This window comes from Eschrichtius robustus, chromosome 7 (genome assembly GCF_028021215.1).
Source record: "Eschrichtius robustus isolate mEscRob2 chromosome 7, mEscRob2.pri, whole genome shotgun sequence".
Lineage (NCBI taxonomy): Eukaryota > Metazoa > Chordata > Mammalia > Artiodactyla > Eschrichtiidae > Eschrichtius > Eschrichtius robustus.
In genome coordinates, this window is record NC_090830.1 from 6,157,577 (window position 1) to 6,178,231 (window position 20,655).

At 38.2% G+C, this 20,655-nt stretch overlaps 1 protein-coding gene across 4 annotated transcripts in view; it reads left to right on the top strand.

Moving 5' to 3' along the window:
* The window catches only part of LOC137767002 (zinc finger protein 33B-like), a 57,337-nt gene that overhangs the window by 18,797 nt on the left and 17,885 nt on the right, over positions 1 to 20,655 (top strand). The window contains exons 1-5 of one of the 4 annotated variants that reach the window (XM_068547524.1): positions 2,417 to 2,525; positions 3,343 to 3,495; positions 4,790 to 4,848; positions 17,037 to 17,163; positions 17,423 to 17,518. In XM_068547524.1, the coding sequence (XP_068403625.1) occupies positions 4,834 to 4,848; positions 17,037 to 17,163; positions 17,423 to 17,518 (238 nt within the window). In that variant the 5' untranslated portion in view covers positions 2,417 to 2,525; positions 3,343 to 3,495; positions 4,790 to 4,833. Of the gene's footprint in view, positions 1 to 2,416; positions 2,526 to 3,342; positions 3,496 to 4,789; positions 4,849 to 8,690; positions 8,706 to 15,046; positions 15,274 to 17,036; positions 17,164 to 17,422; positions 17,519 to 20,655 lie in introns of those variants that run through there. The other 3 variants (XM_068547526.1, XM_068547525.1, XM_068547523.1) reach the window with 3 other exon arrangements.

Genomic DNA, 20,655 nt, shown 5'->3' on the forward strand with positions numbered 1-20,655 from the left:
TGAAATTTTAATATAAGGAATTATTAATTATAACAGCAGATTGCAGTATTGAAGGATTCACTAGTAAGAAATAATGAGAACTCTAAAGAATAGGATTTGCCTGTAATAATTGTAAAAAATATTGGAACTATGCGTTACATATTCTTGTGAACTACAATTTTTATTAAAAAACATGCCATGTAAACCACTCCCACTTGTGAGTTAGTATATATACATTATTACTTTCATTTACTATCTGCTGTTCCTTGTTATGCATTAACACAGTTTATTTTTAAGTTGCTTTCAACTGTTTATTGTGAACTAATTTGCAAAGCACATGTGATGGCTAATTTTATGTGATAGCAACTCTTTTTGTATGTTAAACCACTCGCATTCCTGGAATAAATGCCACTTGGTCATGGTGTATAATCTTTTTTTAAAATATGCTGTTTAATTTAGTTTGCTAGTATTTTGTTGAGGATTTTTCGATCTATAGTGACAAGGAATTTACATCCGAAGTTGTTTTTGTGACGTCGTCTTTTTTTAAACAAGGATAATGCTAGCATCATAGAATGAGTTAAGTAGTGATCTCTCCTTTGCTATTTTATGAAAGTTTGGGAAATTCTTTAAATATTTGGTAGAATTCACCGATGAAGCCATCTGATTCTAGACTTTTCTTTGTTGGGGGTAGGGGTTTGATTACTAATTCAATCTCTTGTTATGGATCTGTTCAGATTTCTATTTCTTCTTGAGCCAGTTTTGGTAATTTGTGTGATTCTTAGAATTAACATTGTCTTATGATTACTGTTGGTGCATTTGTCTTTTAAATTACATGAGAAACAAAAAGAGGAGTTACTTTTTTTTTTTTTTTCTTTTCCCTCCTCTTTTTTACTATTGTGGTACTGTTGCACCTTCTGGTTGTCGATTCATCTATATTTTTATTTTTATAGTCTTTCTAACATATCTGTTAGTTTTCTAGTCTAATTTTATTTTTTAGTTCGTTATTGTTCTCTCTTTTTTTTTTTTTTTTGCCACCCCACGCAGCTTGCAGGATCTTGGTTCACGAGCCGGGTCAGGCTGAAGCTCCTGCGATGAGAGCTCCGAGTCTGAACCACTGGACTAACAACAGTGAACCTCAGACCCCAGGGAATATTCATCAGAGTGAGGTGTCACGGAGGTCCTCATCTCAGCACCACCAGTGAGACAGGAACGCAATCCCACTCATAAAAAAGGAGGAGTTACTAACAAAGAAACACAACAGCACTTGTTTTTATATTTGCCTATGTAGTTATATTTACTGGTATTCTTTATTTGTTAATATGGCTTTAAGTTACTGTCTAGTGTTGAGTATCCTTCCTTTTCAGGCTAACAGACTTAGTTTAGAATTTCTTGTAGGGTAGGTCTACACTGACTTAGCTTGGACCAAACTTTAATCAGGCTTCTCTCGCCCTCACAAGCCCCTGAACTTTGGCTGTCCCCCAGTGTGACCAAGCACAGAAATACAGAATATATCCTCCCATCCCTTAACAGCTCATTCCAAAAAGGGCTTAACAGAGTCAGACAAATTTCCAGTCAGACTACCCCATCACGCTGTTTGTTCACCTCCTCCACTCACTCAATTTCCTCTCGAGCTCCCGCTAATCCTTCTTATTCCTCCCTAGAAAAGAAAAGCCTTTTTCTATTTAATTTTGAGACGCTTTCCGATCCGTAAGTCAGGGCATTATTTCTATTGCAACTGTCTTTTTTAGAAGCGTCTCTTTACCCGAAGCCTGGATTTATTTTTGATATCCAACGCGCCATCTTGCTTATCTTTTTCACTGCTGAGAGAAATGCTACCATTTACTGTTTACTTTTAAACAGTATCATCTTATTGCTAGTATTTCCTAGTATTTAATTCATTTAATTTCTTAGTATTTAAAGTAACTTTCCTGTTCATATTCATAATTCACATTGATTTACAACTTTGCTTCCTTGGGTAGCCTGGCGTTTAAAAGGCACACTGGCTGTGAGACTGTTTTTCTGAGGTACTAAAAGAACTCAGGGCTGCATACAGTAGAAGTGATAACCCTAACCCACAATCGCTGAATTGCTAAGGAACAAAAATGTTACCGAAATTCTTTCAAGGTACTGGGCGAGCAGGCTTCTGGGAAATGGAGTCTGGAAGTTCGTGAGCTCACCGCGCATGGTCATGGGAACCGGTCTCTTTTTTTTTGCGGCTCCTTCTGCGCATGTGTAATATCCTGGCGGCTCTGCCTCTAGAAAGCCTCGGGGCGACTGTGGCAGGAGCGTCCGGGTCTGCGAGCCACTCAGGGAGCTGGTGCCGCCCTAGTGGGAGTGGCGGGCGAGGCAGAAGGGTTGGGCGAGGGCCGGGGGGAGGGGGGGCGGCCTTGCGCGGCTCCAGGGAGTAGGCGGGGGGCTGCGGTGCCGGACGGTGGGGAGGGGCAGGACCCGCGGCGTAAGAACCTGAGAGGGCAGGTGGTGGCGGCCTTGGCGGAGTTTCTGGCTGGAGAAGTCGCCGGCGTCGGGCGTGGGGACGCCAGACCTCGGTGAGGCTGCAGATTCCGCGACGCAGGCCGCCTGGTCTCTGCGGCCACGGGAGTGGGGCACGTGCACATGCGTGATGGGTGCGCCCTGACCGCGAGTGGGGGGCGACTTTGAGGGTGGCTTGGGTGCAGGGCAGAGCTAGGTATAAAGGAATTATCTGGGAAAGTTACCTACGTGAGACTTAATTGTCTCGTCTGTAAAACTCAAGATATTAATAACAGGTGCCTCGTGGGGTTGTTCAGAGGATTAAATACCATAGCACAGTGGCTGGCAGTAAATGTTAGCTACCGTGGTTCATAGAAATAATTCTTCTTCTTACTCGTTACTTTATGGCTCACGACCTCTCACTTAGGTCAGTATAACTAACTCTCCCCACTGTAGCAGATTAGAACACTGAGACGGAGAGGACAGTTATATAGACAAAGCCACAAAACTATCAGATAACAAACTAGAAGACAAACTCAGATTTTCTCCACATGTCATGGTCTTTCGCATTTACTATCTTGGTTATAAAAGCCAGCACTGCATCCTCCCCAGAACTTAACCAAAAATAATTTGACGTGTGAAGAAATAATTTGAACGGTTGAGTATTACCATGTAGCGGCTCTGTTTCTGGGATTTCTAGATGTCTTCGGAGTCCTTGGGACAGACAGCATAATTGTTTCTGAGTTAGTTCTGTAACAGTCTAGTTTTGTGTTCGGAGCAGCCTTGGTTTGAGTTTATTGAAGGTCCGACCTGAGATTCTATGGAATAATGGATACTAAGAGTTGAACTGCGGGCCTGGGTGAAGGTTCCAATTAAAATGAATTTGTTCCTTAGGTGCATTTCTCATCTACCTTGGAATAAAGCACCTTTTGTGAAGTAAGAAGGAGGAGTCTCTAGGAACAGAATCCGACGTGGGAGAGAAGCACTCCACCATTTGAGCGAGTGTCTTAGCAGAGGCAGTAGTTCCTAGCAAGGAGCAGATCCCAGGTTTGCACCGCCTGCTCAGAATGCGTGAGATTTGGATGATGTTGCCACATTCAGAAGTAGTCACAGGCTGCCTGATGGAGGAAAGTCTGGACCAGTTTTCAGAAGGCAGGGGAACTGGGCTGAGAGGAATGAAGGAGGGTTAGGCTACTCAGGAAATACAACTTCATTGGAGAGCTTCTGAGGACATGGTGTGAGGAAAGGAGCTTTACAGCTAGATTGGCATGAATTCTGTTTTAGCAATCCCGGTTTGACCCCCACTCTCTATTTTTCACTCGCTCATCCCAGATTCTGAGCTCTTAGCACAGTGAATCTGGCATCTAAAAACATGCTGATGATTTTCTTATACACAACAGTATAAGAAGAACTTTCTATTTGTCTTGTTAAAAGTTGGGAAAAATTGGTCCTGAGGGTGTAAATGAATTTCCCTGGCTTTGTGTTAGTGGCAGAGCCAAGAATAGATGTTGAGTCTCCTGATACCCAGGCCGGTTGCTGCTGCATCATCATTGGTAAAATGTTTCTTAAAAGGCAGTCTTTTGAGGATCTATATATACTTTTTTTTTTTTTTAACTTTTATCCATATTTAAAATTTTTTTTTTAATTAGTTGGTTTTTAAAATTGAAGTATCATTGATTTACAGTGTTTCAGGTGTACAGCAAAGTGATTCGGTTACACATACATATTCTTTTTCAGATTCTTTTCCATTATAGATTATTACAAGATATTGAATAGCTTTATATATATAACTATATTTTATAGTTCCCTGTGCTATACAGTAGGTCCTTGTTGTTTATCTATATATATACTTTAGGAAAACACTTAAAAAGTAACCTTAAAGTGCCTCCTTCCCTTTTTCCGTAGCTTTGGGTGAATTCTCTACCTCAAGCAGTAAATAAGAAAATATACATGTACATTACAACATTTGCTGTATAACGTAATGAAAGCTTAGTGTTCCTTCATTTAGGGTATTGTTATTTGACCAATTTCCTTGTAATTTTAAAATTTCTCTGAAATAGAGGAGTACATATATTGTTAAAAAAAAAAGTAGAAAATAATTACATTCACCTAATGAAAAATTACATACCCAAGCTCTGCATGACCATATCACAGTCACACATAGACATGTGAGTACTTTTTTTCATATGTCCCTTCCTGCCCCTTCTCCAGGATGAAAAGGATATTCTCCCACAGAGAAGCATTTTACCCAGGCTATTTTTGTAGCCATTTAAATAGGCAAATCCAGGAGTTGCAGGCAGTCTGTATCTCTAATGACTTGATTCCTCTCTTTCTATCCCAGCTATACCTTCAGAGATTTCAGCAGTTTTCCAAGATCAGCAAAATATGAAGAAATCTTATGTGAGTTGTTGAAGTCTTTCTACACTATTTAACAATGTATTTTATGAGGTTGATGACTCCTATACTTGAAATGGAAAAGTAGAAATAGATAAAATGAACCTGAGGGAAACAGCGTAGCATAATGGTTCTCAAACTTTAATGTGCATTAAAATCACCTGGAAAGTTTGCAAAACATGGAATGGGGCCTGAGATTGCAGGTGATGGTGATATTGAGGTCTACAGGCCAGTAACATTGGAATAGCAGGTCACTAGAGCAGAGTTGGCAAGGAGACACATACACACAGATCCTAAGAAATTATGTGGTTATCAGATTCAAGCTGCAAATATTTATTTATTTAAAAATTAATTTTTATTGGAGTATAGTTGCTTTATGATGTTTTGTTCATTTCTACAGTACAGCAAAGTGAATCAGCTATATGTATACCTATATCCCCTCTTTCTTTTTGGATTTCCTTCCCATTTAGGTCACCACAGAGCATTGAGTAGAGTTCCCTGAGCTATAGAGTAGGTTCTCATTAGAGCTGCAAATATTTCTGACCATTCTGGTAGTCATGGCCAAAAAAAAAGACTCTGTGTTACATGGCTTTCATTGATCATGTGAATAAAGCTGCCTATTCCTTTTGGAGCCAAAAGATCTTCTGGCATTGTAAGCTGAAAGAAGAAAAAACAAAAAAACCTTTTGTTTCTTTTCCGGTAAATGATGAAAACCTTTTGGTGGCAACCATGAGATAAATGCCTGTAATTATTCTTCAGTGGATGCAAAAGATGGTACCAAGCAAAACGCAGTTTAAAGAGATTTTTCAGGAGGCCATATCACTGATGCTCATGTAGACAGCTTTCTGATGGTCTTGGTTTTTTTTGTTTTTTTTGTTTTGGTCCCACCCCTGGATAAAACTAGAACATCTACAGAATAAATTGACTGCATGTCCTTAAAATAAATTTCTAAAATTCTTTGTCTTGCTCAGTATGTAGAGTGTTCAGTTAAGAGAAGATTTTCTGGCAGATGTTTCTGCACCTAATCAAATTTCAATCTACTTCATGCAGAATGGATTCTGCCTCATCATTTGCTGGAATTTGGTCAGTGAAAGTCACCAATAATATATATTGTTTACACGTAAACAATTAACCATTTTAAAGTGTACATTTCAGTGGCGTTTAATACATTCACAGTATTGTGTAACCATCATCGCTATCTAGTTCCAGAACACTTCCATCATCCCAAAATAAAACCTAATACCCTTTAAAGTCATTCTCTAGTCCCCTTTTACCCCAGTCCCTGGCAACTACTAATTTACTTTTTGACTCTAAGAACTTGCTTCTTGTAGATATTTTACATAAATGTAATTATACAGTATGTGTTTTTTTGTGTCTTTCACTTAGTATGTTTTCAAATTTCATCCATATTGCAGCATGTATCAGACTTCATTCCTTCCCCACCCCCCACCTTTATTAAGGTATAATTGACAAAATTGTAAGATATTTAAAGTACATATCATGACAATTTGATATACATATATGTTATGAAAGGATTCCTCCCATCTAGTAAATTAACACATCCACCACCTCACATATTTTTCTCTTTTTTTGTGAGACATTTAAGTTCTCCGCAGATTTCAATTATACAATCAATACAATGTTATCAATGTAGTCACCATGTTATACATTAGGTCCTCAGACCTTTTTCATTTTATAGCTGAAAGTTTGTACCCTTTTACCGAGATTTCATTTCTTTTCATGACTCAATATTCCACTGTATGGATGTACCACATTTTGTTTATGCAGGTATCAATTGATGGACATCTTTGTTGTTTCCACCTTACAGGTATTGTGAATAGTGCCACTGTCAACATTTGTGCACATTTTTGTTTGAAAACCTGTTTTCTGCCTTGTATCACTGCATCTTTTCCAGTCTTGAATGGTCTCATTAAGTAATTGTATTTCATTTTAAAAAAAAGAAAACCTGTTTTCAATTATGGGTATATACCTAGAAGTGGAAATGCTGGGTCCTATGCTAATTATTTTTAACTTAATGAGGAACCACCAAACTTTTTCACAATGGCTGCACAATTTTACATTTTCACCAGTAATGTATGAGAGTTCCGGGTTTTCCTCATTCTCAGCAACACTTGTTAACGTCTATATTTTTTTTATTATAGCCATCCTAGTGTGTGCGAAGTCGTACCTCATTATGGTTTTGATTTGCTTTTCCCTAATGACAAATGAGCACCCTTTTGTGTGCTTCTCGGACATTTCTGTATCTACTTTGCAGACATATCTATTCATGTCCTTTGTCCATTTTTAAATTGGGTTGTTTATTATAAGAGTATTTCGGGTACTAGGCTTCTATCAGATATATGATTTTCAAATATTTCCTCCCATTCTTTGAGTTGTCTTTTCATTCTTTTGATAGTATATACTTTGAATCAAAAAGGGTTTTAATATTTTTTAAATAAATTAGTTTAGTGGTGCTTCTTTTTTTTTATATAAATTTATTTTATTTATTTTATATTTGGCTGTGTTGGGTCTTTGTTGCTGCGTGCAGGCTTTCTCTAGTTGCAGTGAGCGGGGGCTACTCTTCGTTGCAGTGTGTGGGCTTCTCATTGCGGTGGCTTCTCTTGTTGTGGAGCACAGGCTCTAGGCACGCAGGCTTCAGTAGTTGTGGCTCGTGGGCTCAGTAGTTGCGGCTCGTGGGATCTAGAACGCCGGCTCAGTAGTTGTGGCGCACCGGCTTAGTTGCTCCGTGGCATGTGAGATCTTCCCAGACCAGGGCGCAAACCCGTGTCCCCTGTATTGGCAGGAGGATTCTTAACCACTGCACCACCAGGGAAGCCCAAGGGTTTTAATTTTGATGAAGTTTGATTTATCTATTTTTCTTCTGTTGTATGTGCTTTTGATGTCATATCTAAGAACTCATCGCCAAACCAAGATCATGAAGATTTACTATGTTTTCTCCTAAGAGTGTTACAGTTTTAGCTCTTACATTTAGGTCTTTGGTCTATTTTGAGTTAATTTTTGCATATATAACATGAGGAAGGGGTCCAATTTCATATATTTGTATGTGGATATCCAGTTGTCCCAACACCGTTTGTTGAAGAGACTGTTTTTTTCACATTGAGTGGTCTTGGTACTCTTGATGAGAAATAGTTCACCAGAGATGTGTAGGTTTATTTCCAGACTTTCAGTTCTGTTCACTTGATCTGTATGTGTATCCTTATGCCAGTTCCATACTGTTTTGATTCTCTAGCTTTGTGGCAAGTTTTGAAGTCAGAACACGTGAGTCCTCTGATTTGTTCTTCTTTGTTAAGGTTGTTTTGGCTATTCGAGGTTCCTTGCAATTCCACGTGAATTTAAAGATCATGTCCATTTCTGCAAAAAAGGCTGTTGGATTTTTCATCGAATTTGTGGAACACTGGGGAGTATTCTTATCTTGACTATATTAAGTATTTTATTCCACGAACAAGGAGTGTCCTTCCATTATTTAGGTCTTTAATTTCTTTCAGCAAAGTTTTGTAGTTTTCAGTGTATACAAGTCTTGGACCTCCTTGGTTAACTCTTTTCCAAAGTATTTTATTCTTTTTGATGGTATTGTAAGTAGAGTTGTTTTCTTAATTTACTTTTGGATTGTTCATTAAACTGAGATTTTGTGTGTTAATCTTGTGTTCTACAATTTTATTGAATTTATTAGCTCTAATAGTTTTTTGATGGATATTTTAGGATTTTCTGTATATAAGATCATGTCATCTAAAGATAGAGATAGTTTTACTTCACTGTTTCTAATTTGGATGCCTTTATTTCTTTTTATTGCCTGGTTTCTCTGGCTGGGACTTCTTTTACAGTGTTGAATAGAAGTGACCAAGGTGGGTATTCTTGTCTTGTTCTGCATTTTAGTGGGAAAGCTTTCAGTCTTTTACCATTAAATATGTTAGCTGTGGGTTTTTCGTAAAAGCCTTTTTATCATGTTGGGAAGTTCACTTCTATTCCTAGTTTATTGAGTGATTTTATCCTGAAAAGGTTTTGGATGTAGTCAAGTGCTTTTTCTGCTTCACTTGAGCGTCATGTGGGGATTTTTCATCTTCATTTGGTATATTAAATTGATTTTCTCATGTTGAACTGCTCTTGCATTCCTGGTATAAATTCTACTTTGTCATGATTCATGATCTGTTTATTTGTTTGTTTATTCATTCATTCATTCATGCTGCACCACGCAGCTTGCGGGATCTTAGTTCCCCGACCAGGGATGGAACCCTTGCCCCCAGCAGTGGAAGTATGGAGTCCTAACTACTGGACCGCCAGGGAATTACCCATGATCCTTTTAATATGTTGTTTGGACTCAATTTTGTAGTATTTTGTTGAGGATATTACATTTATATTCATAAGGCATATTGGCCTGTAATTTCATTTTATTGTGATGCCTTTATCTAACTTAGATATTAGGGTAATTAATGCTGGCCTCATTGAATTAGTTAAGAAGTACAGTTTACCCTTGAACTACAAAGGTTTAAACCACATGGGTCCTCTTATATGCAGAGTTTTTTCAATACTAGGTATTACAGTACTACACAATCCACGGATGGTTGAATCTGCAGGTGCAGAACCGCAGATAAGGAGGGATAGCTCTGAAGTTATACTCGGATTTTCAACCGCACTGAGGTCATCACCCCTAACCCCTGCGTTTTTCAGGGGTATGAAAAACGTTTTTCAGGGTTTTTCTTCCTCTTTTTTGGAAGAGTTTGGGAAGGATTTGTGTTAATTCTTCTTTAAATGTTTGTTAAAATTCACCAGTGAAGTCATCTGGTTCTGGACTTTTCTTTGTTGAGAAGTTTTTGATTACTGATTTGATCTCTTTGCTTGCTATTCACATTTTGTATTTCTTCCTGAGTCAGTTGGTTATTTGTGTGTTTCTAGGAATTTATTCTTTTAATCTAAGTTTCTAATTTTTTGACGTAAATTGTTTTTAGTATTGTCTTATAACCCTTTTTATTTCTGTTAGGTTGGTAGTAATGTCTCCATTTCTGATTTTAATATTTTGAGTCTTTTTTTCTTTGTCAGTCTAGTTAGAGGTTTGTCAGTTTTGTTGATTGTTTTTTAGAGAAGCACTTTTGGTTTTGTTCATTCTATTTTTTTATTCCACTTATTTGTCTCTCCTCTAATCTTTATTTTTTCCTTCCTCCTGCCAGAGACAAAGACCAAAATATATATATATTCCTTACTGTATCACAGTATCAGAAGGATAGAAACAAACAGGGAGAACAGCATGTGATGACAGAAGCAGAGATTGGGGTAATGCAGCTTCAATCCAGAGAATGTCAAGTATTGCTGGCCACCATCGGAAACGAGGGGGAGGCAAGGAAAGTTTCTGTCTAGAGTCCCAGAGGGAGCATGGCCTTGCTAACACCTTGCTTTTGGACGTCTAGACTCTAGAACTATGAGAGGATAAATTTCTCATTACAAACCACCAGTTTGTGGGAATTTGTTATAGCAGCCCTAGGAATCTAATCCATGTGCCATAGATTTGTAATTATTGTTTTATGCTTTTGTCTTTTAAGTCAGATAGGGAAAAAAAGGAGTTATTAACCCAAAATATAATAATATTGGCATTCATATATACCTTTATAGTTTTTAAAATTCTTTCTTTCTTTCTTTCTTTATTTGTTTGGGCTGTGCTGGGTCTTAGTTGCAGCATGTGGGCATGCGGGACCTTTAGTGGTGGCATATGGACTTCTTAGTTGTGGCATGCAGGCTTCTTAGTTGTGGCATGTGGACTCTTAGTTGCAGCATGTATGTGGGATCTAGTTCCCCAACCAAGGATCAAACCTGGGCCCCTGCATTGGGAGCACGGAGTCTTACCCACTGGACCACCAGGGAAGTCCCTACCTTTATAGTTTAATGGTGTTCTTTGTTTCTTTAACTAGCTTTGAGTTAGTGTCTTCCATTCATTTTAGCCTGAAGGACTCTTTAGGTTTTCTTGAAGGACAAGTCTATTAGCAACAAACTCCCTCGGCTTTTGTTTATCTGAGAATGGCTTAATTTCTCTTTGTTGGGAAGAACAGTATTTTTGAATATAGAATTCTTCATTGAAAGTTTTTTCTTTCAGCACTTTAATATGTCATGCCACTGCCTCTTGTCCTCCATGGTTTCTGATGAGAAATCGGATATTCCTTTTCAGGATCTCCTTTACCTGATGAGTCACTTCTCTCTTATTTCTTTCAAGATTCTCTTATCTTTGACAATTGATTATACTGTGTTTTAGTGGATCTCTTTGTGCGTATCTTACTTGAAGGTCCTTGATCTTTTTGGATGTGTAGGTTCATGTCTTTCATCAAATTTGGGAGGTTTTCGGCTTTTATTTTTTCAAATATTTTTTCTTTTACTTTCCTTCTGGTACTCCCAATATGCAAATGTTGGTGTGCTTGATGGTGTCCCACAGGTCTCTTAGGCTCTGTTTATCTTTCTTTATTCTTTTTTCTTTCTGCCTCTCAAATTGTATAATTTCAGTTTACCTATCTTCTAGTTTGCTGATTCTTTTTTCCATCTGTTCACATCTGCTGTTGAATCCTCTAGTGAATTTTTTATTTCAACTTTTGTACTTTTCAACTTCAGGATTTCTATTTGTTGATATTCTCTTTGGTGGAACATCATTCTTCTGGTTTCCTTTAATTTCCCCCCCATGGTTTCCTTTACTTCTTTAACCTTATTTAAGACAATTGATTTATAATCTTTGCCTAGTAAATCCAAAGATTAGGCCTCCTCAGGGAAGGTGTCTGTGAATTTTTTTCTTGTGAAAGGGCTATACTTTCTCATTTAAATGCCTTATAATTTTTTGGTGAAACTGTTTGAATATTATAATGTGTTAATTCAGAGATAAGATCTCCTCCCCAACCCTCAGAGTTGTTACTGTTGTGTGAGGCATAGTTTTTTGTTTGGTAAATTTCTAAACTATTTTTGTAAAGACTGTCTTCTTTGTTGCATGTCATTACTGAAATCTCTGTCCCATTTACATAGTGCTCAACTAGTGATTTAACAGAGATTTCCTTAAGTGCCTGGAGTCAACAAAACCGAAAATCTCCCCAGTCCTTACTGTGGGGTTTGTGTGTATTGGAGCATATCCTCAACACCACACTGGGCAGTTTACATCTCTTCCCTCACCCTCACTTCTTATTTGTACAGAGCTTGATAGTCACCCAGAGTTGAGAGCTTAGGATCCTGTCATGTCTTTTTTGAACATGTGCCTCATCCTAGATATGTATGGGTCTTCTAGATTTCCAGGAATATATGGAAACTTTTCAAAGCCCCAAAGCATTTCACTCCCCAGCTTTTCTTCACAGACATTTTTTTTTTAAAGATTTATTGATTGATTGATTGATTGATTGCTATGTTGGGTCTTCGTTTCTGTGCTAGGGCTTTCTCTAGCTGCGGCAAGTGGAGGCCACTCTTCATCGCGGTGCGCGGGCCTCTCACTATCGCGGCCTCTCTTGTTGCAGAGCGCAGGCTCCAGACGCGCAGGCTCAGCAGTTGTGGTTCACGGGCCCAGTTGCTCCACGGCATGTGGGATCCTCCCAGACCAGGGCTCGAACCCGTGTCCCCTGCATTAGCAGGCAGATTCTCAACCACTGCACCACCAGGGAAGCCCCCTTCACAGACATTTTTGACATATCTTTTGTTTGCTCCAGCTGACGTCCTTTGCCCCAGTGGCAGCAGCTGTTTCATTTGCCTTTAAATGTTTTCAGTAAATGCCTTTCACGTACTCATTTCTCTGATGTGAGAGGTTCTGAGCATTCTGCTGTAGTCTTTTCAGGTCTCCACCAGACAGGTCAAAACAAACAACCCCAATTGTTTGAGAAACAGCTCCATTCTGCTCTCTCTGGCACCAGGAATCTACCAAGAATATTGGAGTCCATCTTCAAGACCACTGCTGAGCCAATGTTACTAGTTGAATTGTCTTCTGAAAATTTATTTGTTGAAGTCCTAATCATTGGTATCTCAGAATATGACCTTATTGGGAGAAAGGGTCTTTACAGAGGTAATCAAGTTAAAGTGAGGTCATTAGAGTGGGCCCTAATCCAATACTAGTGTCCTTATAAAAGGGAAAGTTGGACACAGGGCTACATATAGCAGGAAGACGTTGTAGAGTTACAGGGAGAAGACAGCCATCTGAAAGCCAAGGAGAAAGGCTTTGAATAGATTCTTATCTCACAGCCCTCAGAAGGAACCAGCCCTGCTGACACCTTAATCTTGGACTTCTAGCCTCCAGGTCTATGAGATAATAAATTTATGTTGTTTAAGCCACTCAGTCTGTATACTTTGTTATGGCAACCATAGCAAGCTAATACAGCCTGAGAGGGTGAGATGGAGCAAGGGTAAGTTAAAACAACACAAGATCCCTCCTACCAGGTTTCAGTTGCATTTTTCTTGATTAATCATTCTCTTGATTGTTGTAACCTTTGTCTATTTTCCAGAGTTCTGATAAAGTTGATTCTGATAGTTTTTGCCAGGTTTTTAGGTGTTCCTTTGGAGGGATGTGGCCCTGAGAGTTCTATGCTCTGCTGTTTTCCCTGGCCAGAGTCTGTTACCAATGACATGTTGCAGTTTTGGAGTTACTTGATCTCTCTGAGGCATTTGACCCCCCTGCCTGCTCTTCTGCAAAGCCTCTACTAGCAGCTCCTATAACTTCATACAACCCTCTTTCTACCCCTCTAGTGATGTCTCCTTCAGAACAATTAAGGACTTTGACTCCTGGCAATGAATGTATCCCTGTATATTAGTTTCCTGTTACAGCTGTAACAAATTGCCACAGATTTAATGGTTTAAACCAACACAAAGTTAGAGGGAAGTCCAAATTAATCTTACAAGGTGATGACAGGACTTGTACCTTCTGGGCTCTGATGGGAGAATCTGTTTCCTTGCTTTTTTCAGCTGTTGTGGCACCTTCGTCCATTTTCAAGGCATATCACATCAGTCTCAACTCTTTCTTTACATTGTCTTCTCCTCTTCTGTAGTCACATCTCTTTCTGGCTCCTTCTTATTTATTAGGACACTTGTGATTATCCTTAGCGTCCACCTGGATAATCCAGGGTGCTCTCTTTTCAGGATTCTTAGCTAATCACATCTACAAAGGCCCTCTTGCCATATACAGTAATATTCACATGTTCCAGGGATTAGGACATGAATATCCTTAGGCCATTATTCAGCCTACCACAGCTGGGTTTTCATCCTTGACTCACTTCATATACATGTTTATATATTTATATATATACATTAATTTCTCATTCTATTTGGGTAAGTAGACAGAAATGTATGTATCATGGAAGAATATATATTTTGTTTTATATGCTTCTTCGAATTATGTCAGTTATCTCATTTGATATGTAAGTTACTGTACCTCCTTTTTAAAAATTTTAATATTGTACTTAAGATTGGTCCAAATTGGTTAATACTTTATTCTTTTTAATGTTATATAATATTTTATTATGAGACCATACCACATTTTAGTTTTCCATTTCTTTACTGAAAGACGCTTGTCATTTCCATTTTTCGTTGTCATGTATAATACAGGCATACCTTGTTTTATTGTGCTTTGCTTTACTGCACTTCACAGATACTGTATTTTTTTTTTTTTTTTACAAATTGAAGGTTTGTGGTAACTCTGCATCGAGTCTTTTGGCACATTGTTCCAAAAGCATTTGCTCACTTCATGTCTGTTGTCATATTTTGGTAATTTTCACAGTATTTCAAACTTTTTCATTATTATTATACTTGTTATAGTGATCTGTGATCAGTGATCTTTGATGTTACTATTGTAATTGTTTTGGGGCACCACAAACCACACCCATATAAGACAGTGAACTTAAATGTTGTATGTGTTCTGACGACTCCACCAACCAGCTGTTCCCCAGTCTCTTTCCCTCTCCTTGGGCATCTGTATTCCCTGAGACACAGAAGTATTGAAATTAGGCAAACTAATTACTCTACAATGGCCTTTAAGTGTTCAAGTGAAAGGAAGAATCGCACATCTCTCACTTTAAATCAAAAGCTAGATTAAACTTAGTGAGGAAAGCATGCCGAAAGCCTAGATAGACCAAAAGCTAGGCCTCTTGCACCAAACTGTTAGTCAAGTTGTGAATGCAAAGGAAAAGTTCTTGAAGGAAATTAAAAGTGCTACTCCACTAAACACACAAATGATAAGAAGGTGAAACAGCCTTATTGCTGATATGGAGAAAGTTTTAGTGGTCTGGATAGAAGATGAAAGCAGCTACAACATTCCCTTAACCAAAGCCTAATCCAGAGCAAGGAACTAATTCTCTTTTCTTCAATTCCATGTAAGGCTGAGAGAGGTGAGGAAAGCTGCAGAAGAAACATCTGAAGCTAGCAGAGGCTAGTTCATGAGGTTTAAGGAAAGAAGATGTCTCCATAACATCAAAGTGCAAGGTGAAGCAGCAAGTGCTGATGTAGAAACTATAGCAAGTTGTCCAGAAGATCTAGCTAAGATAATTAGTGAAGGTGGCTACACTAAACAACACATTTTCAATGTAGACAAAACAGCCTTAAATTGGAAGAAGATGCCATCTAGGACTTGCATGGCTAGAGAGGAGAAGTCAGTGCCTGGCTTCAAAGGACAGGCTGATTCTCTTGTTAGGGGCTAATGCAGCTGTTGACTTTAAGTTGAAGCCAGTGCTCATTTACCATTTGGAAAGTGCTAGGACCCTTAAGAATTATGCTAAATCTACTCTGCCTGTGCTCTATAAATGGAACAACAGAGCCTGGATGACAGCACATCAGTTTATAACATGGTTTGATGAATATTCTAAGCCTACTATTGAGACTTACTGCTCAGAAAAAAAGATTCCTTTCAAAATACTAATGTTCGTTGACAGTGCACCTGGTCACCCAAGAGCTCTGATGGAGATGTACGATGAGATTAATATTGTTTTCATGCCTGCTAACACAGCATCTGCAGCCCATGGGTCAAGGAGTGATTTTGATGTTCAAGTCTTGTTATTTAAAAAATACATTTCACAACGCTATAGCTGTCAGACAGTGATTTCTTGGATGGATTTGGCAAAGTAAATTAAAAACCTTCTGGAAAGGATTCACCATTCTAGAAGCCATTAGGAATGTTTGTGATTCATCGGAAGAGGTCTACATATCAACATTAACAGGCATTTGGAAGAAGTTGATTTCAGCCCTCATGGATGACTTTGAGGAGTTTGAGACTTCAGTGGAGGAAGTAGTTGCAGGTATGGTAGAAATAGCAAGAGAACTAGAACTAGAAGTGGAGCCTGAAGATATTACTGAATTACTCCAATCTCTTGATAAAACTTTAATGGTTGAGGAGTTGCTTCTTCTAGATGAGCAAAGAAAGTTGTTTCTTGAGATAGAATCTACTCTTGGTGAAGATTGTATGAGACTGTTCAGTTATGGGAAGAAAATACTCAGGTGCCTACCTACATTTTTTTTAATCTAAAAAAAAAGAATGAAATTTTATATATAGATTGACAATATAAGTTTATAGTTTATAAATAAATAGAAAGGTTTCCCAGAAGGAAGAGTAAGCAGATATTTTGGACACCCCTATTCCACAGGAGTTATATCCAAAATTATTCAATAACTCACTCCCTGAATAACTCCGTAGCTCTTTATCTTATCATAGTCCCAAATGGTACTCTCTTATGTGCTAATTGTTTTTCCTTTAACTACGTTTTTTAGAGGTATCCATGGTTATGCTGTTGCCCCAGGTTCATGTATGTTACTCTAATGTTGTTTAACCACTCAGAATTTTACCTCCTCAGTGAAACCCACCCTAATAGCAGGAATAGAACTTCTGTCCCCTTTGTAACTGCAATCAACTTTGCTCATCTTTTCACAATAGTAACATCTTATTGTAGTTATATGCTTGTATGTTTGTCTGTTTTTCAGATTATATGCTTCTTGATAACAGTAACATTGCTTTGTCTTCAGATTCCCCCAAAGTAGGATAGTTTTTATGGCATGCAGGCATCAATAACTTATACCAGTAGTAGGGAATATCTGTTATGATTTCTCCCTATCCAACCAAGTACAGTGCAGAAGTAGACATCCCCAAACATATTTTGATTGACTCTGAATAGTGAACAGTATAACCATTCTCATGTAGCTTCTCCATGTCTTCCAATTCTGATTACTTAAATTTGAACACAAATGTCCTATTTCAGGAATCCTTATCATTTGAGGATGTGACTTTGGGCTTCACCCAGGAGGAGTGGCAGCAGCTGGACCCTGATCAAAGGACACTGTACAGGGACGTGATGCTGGAGAACTATAGTCACCTCGTCTCAGTGGGTAAGGATTGTTTTCCATGTAGATTCCTAGTATGCATGTCCTTTCTTGGTTGCTGACATCTGTGGAAATTTTTTGAGTTTGAAGATATTTAGGCTTGAGATCCAGGGTGACAAGAAGAAGGACTGTTGAAACACCATAAAGAATTTTTTTTCCCCAATAATAGATTGAAGTTGGTCCCTGAAGCTTCATTTTCTGTTTTCTTCAGGAGCCCTAAAGCCCATGAGCCTAGCGCAATTCCCATGTCATTTCTCATTCACAGGGTATTGCGTCCCTAAACCAGAACTGATCTTCAGGTTGGAACAAGGAGAGCAACCATGGGTATTAGAGGAAGAGTCCCCAAGCCAGAGCTACCCAGGTGAGTTAGGGTGTATTAAACAGAAGGACACCTGGTGATAGGTACGAATTCTTTTTAATCTTAAGTGTTGCTCATGTGTTCATTTTTTCTTTTAACATCTTTATTGGAGTATAATTGCTTTACAGTGTTGTGTTAATTTCTGCTATGTGACAAAGTGAATCAGCTATATGCATACATATATCCCCATATTCCCTCCCTCTTGCATCTCTCTCTCCCACCTTCCTTATCCCACCCCTCTAGGTGGTTGCAAAGCACTGAGCTGATCTCCCTGTGCCATGCAACTGCTTCCCACTAGCTATCTATTTTACATTTGGTAGTGTATATATGTCAGTGCTACTCTCTTACTTCGTCCCAGGTTACCCTTCACCCTCCCTGGGTTCTCAAGTCCATTCTCTACTGCTGTGTCTTTATTCCTGTCCTGCCCCTAGGTTCATCAGAACCTTTTTTTTTCTTTTAGATTCCATATATACGTGTTAGTACATGGTATTTATTTTTCTCTTTCTGACTTACTTCACTCTGTATGACAGACTGTAGGTCCATCCACCTCACTACAAATAACTCAGTTTTGTTTCTTTTTTATGGCTGAGTAATACTCCATTGTATATATGTACCACATCTTCTTTTACATTCGTCTGTCGATGGGCATTTAGGTTGCTTCCATGTCCTGGCTATTGTAAATAGTGCTGCAATGAATATTGTGGTACAAGACTCTTTTTGAATTATGGTTTTCTCATGGTATATGCCCAGTAGTGGGATTGCTGTATGGTAGTTCTGTTTTTAATTTTTTAAGGAGCATCCATACTGTTCTCCATAGTGGCTGTACCAATTTACATTCCCACCAACAACGCAAGAGTGTTCTCTTTTCTCCTCACCCTCTCCAGCATTCATAGTTTGTAGATTTTTTGATGATGGCCATTCTGACTGGTGTGAGGTGATACCTCACTGTAGTTTTGATTTGCATTTCTCTAATGATTAGTGATGTTGAGCATCTTTTCATGTGTTTCTTGGCAATCTGTATATCTTCTTTGGAGAAATGTCTATTTAGGTCTTCTGCCCATTTTTGGATTGAGTTGTTTGTTTTTTTGATATTGAGCTGCATGAGCTGCTTGTATATTTTGGAGATTAATCCTTTGTCAGTTGCTTCGTTTGCAAATATTTTCTCCCATTCTGAGGGTTGTCTTTTCATCTTTTTTATGGTTTCCTTTGCTGTGCAAAAGCTTTTAAGTTTCATTAGGTCCCATTTGTTTATTTTTGGTTTTATTTCCATTTCTCTAGGAGGTGGGTCAAAAAGGATCTTGCTGTGATTTATGTCATAGAGTGTGCTGCCTATGTTTTCCTCTAAGAGTTATATAGTATCTGGCCTTACATTTAGGTCTTTAATCCATTTTGAGTATATTTTTGTGTGTAGTGTTAGGAAGTGTTCTAATTTCATTCTTTTACCTGTAACTGTCCATTTTTCCCAGCACCACTTACTGAAGAGGCTGTCTTTTCTCCGTTGTATATTCTGGCCTTTTATCAAAGATAAGGTGACCATATGTGCATGAGTTTATCTCTGGGCTTTCTATCCTGTTCCATTGATCTATATTTCTGTTTTTGTGCCAGTACCATACTGTCTTGATTACTGTAGCTTTGTAGTGTAGTCTGAAGTCCAGGAGCCTGATTCCTCCAGCTCCATTTTTCTTCTCAAGATTGTTTTGGCTACTCGGGGTATTTTGTGTTTCCATACACATTGTGAAATTTTTTGTTCTAGTTCTGTGAAAAATGCCACTGGTAGTCTGATAGGGATTGCATTGAATCTGTAGATTGCTTTGGGTCGTATAGTCATTTTCACAATGTTGATTCTTCCAATCCAAGAACAAAGTATATCTCTCCATCTGTTTGTATCATCTTTAATTTCTTTCATCAGTATCTTAACAGTTTCCTGCATACAGGTCTTTTGTCTCCTTAGGTAGGTTTATTCCTAGGTATTTTATTCTTTTTATTGCAATGGTAAATGGGAGTATTTCCTTAATTTCACTTTCAGATTTTTCATCATTACTGTATAGGAATGCAAGAGATTTCTTTGCATTAATTTTGTATCCTGCTACTTTACCAAATTCATTGATTAGCTCTAGTAATTTTCTGGTAACATCTTGAGGGTTCTTTATGTATATAGTATCATGTCATCTGCAAACAGTGACAGTTTTACTTCTTTTCCGATTTGGATTCCTTTTATTTCTTTTTCTTCTTTGATTGCTGTGGCTATAACTTCTAAAACTATGTTGAATAATAGTGGTGAAAGTGGGCAACCTTGTCTTGTTCCTCATCTTAGCAGAAATTATTTCAGTTTTTCACCATTGAGAACAATGTTGGCTGTGGGTTTGTCATATATGGCCTTTATTATGTTGAGGTAGGTTCCCTCTATGCCTACTTTCTGAAGGGTTTTTATCATAAATGGGTGTTGAATTTTGTCAAAAGCTTTTTCTGCACCTATTGAGATGATCATATGGTTTTTATCCTTCAATTTGTTAATATGGTGTATCACATTGATTGATTTGCGTATATTGAAAAATCCTTGCATTCCTGGGATAAACCCCACTTGATCATGGTGTATGATCCTTTGAATGTGCTGTTGGATTCTGTTTGCTAGTATTTTGTTGAGGATTTTTGCATCTTTGTTCATCAGAGATATTGGCCTATAGTTTTCTTGTTTTGTGACATCTTTGTCTGGTTTTGGTATCAGGGTGATGGTGGCCTCGTAGAATGAGTTTGGGAGTATTCCTCCCTCTGCTATATTTTGGAAGAGTTTGAGAAGGATAGGTATTAGCTCTTCTCTAAATGTTTGATAGAATTCGCCTGTGAAGCCATCTGGTCCTGGGCTTTTGTTTGTTGGAAGATATTTTTTAAAAGTTTCAATTTCAGTGCTTGTGATTGGTTTATATTTTCTATTTCTTCCTGGTTCAGTCTCAGAAGGTTGTGCTTTTCTAAGAATTTGTCCATTTCTTCCAGGTTGTCCATTTTATCAGCATACAGTTGCTTGTACTAATCTCTCATGATCCTTTGTATTTCTTCAGTGTCAATTGTTACTTCTCCTTTTTCATTTCAAATTCTGTTGATTTGAGTCTCCTCCCTTTTTTTCTTGATGAGTCTGGCTAATG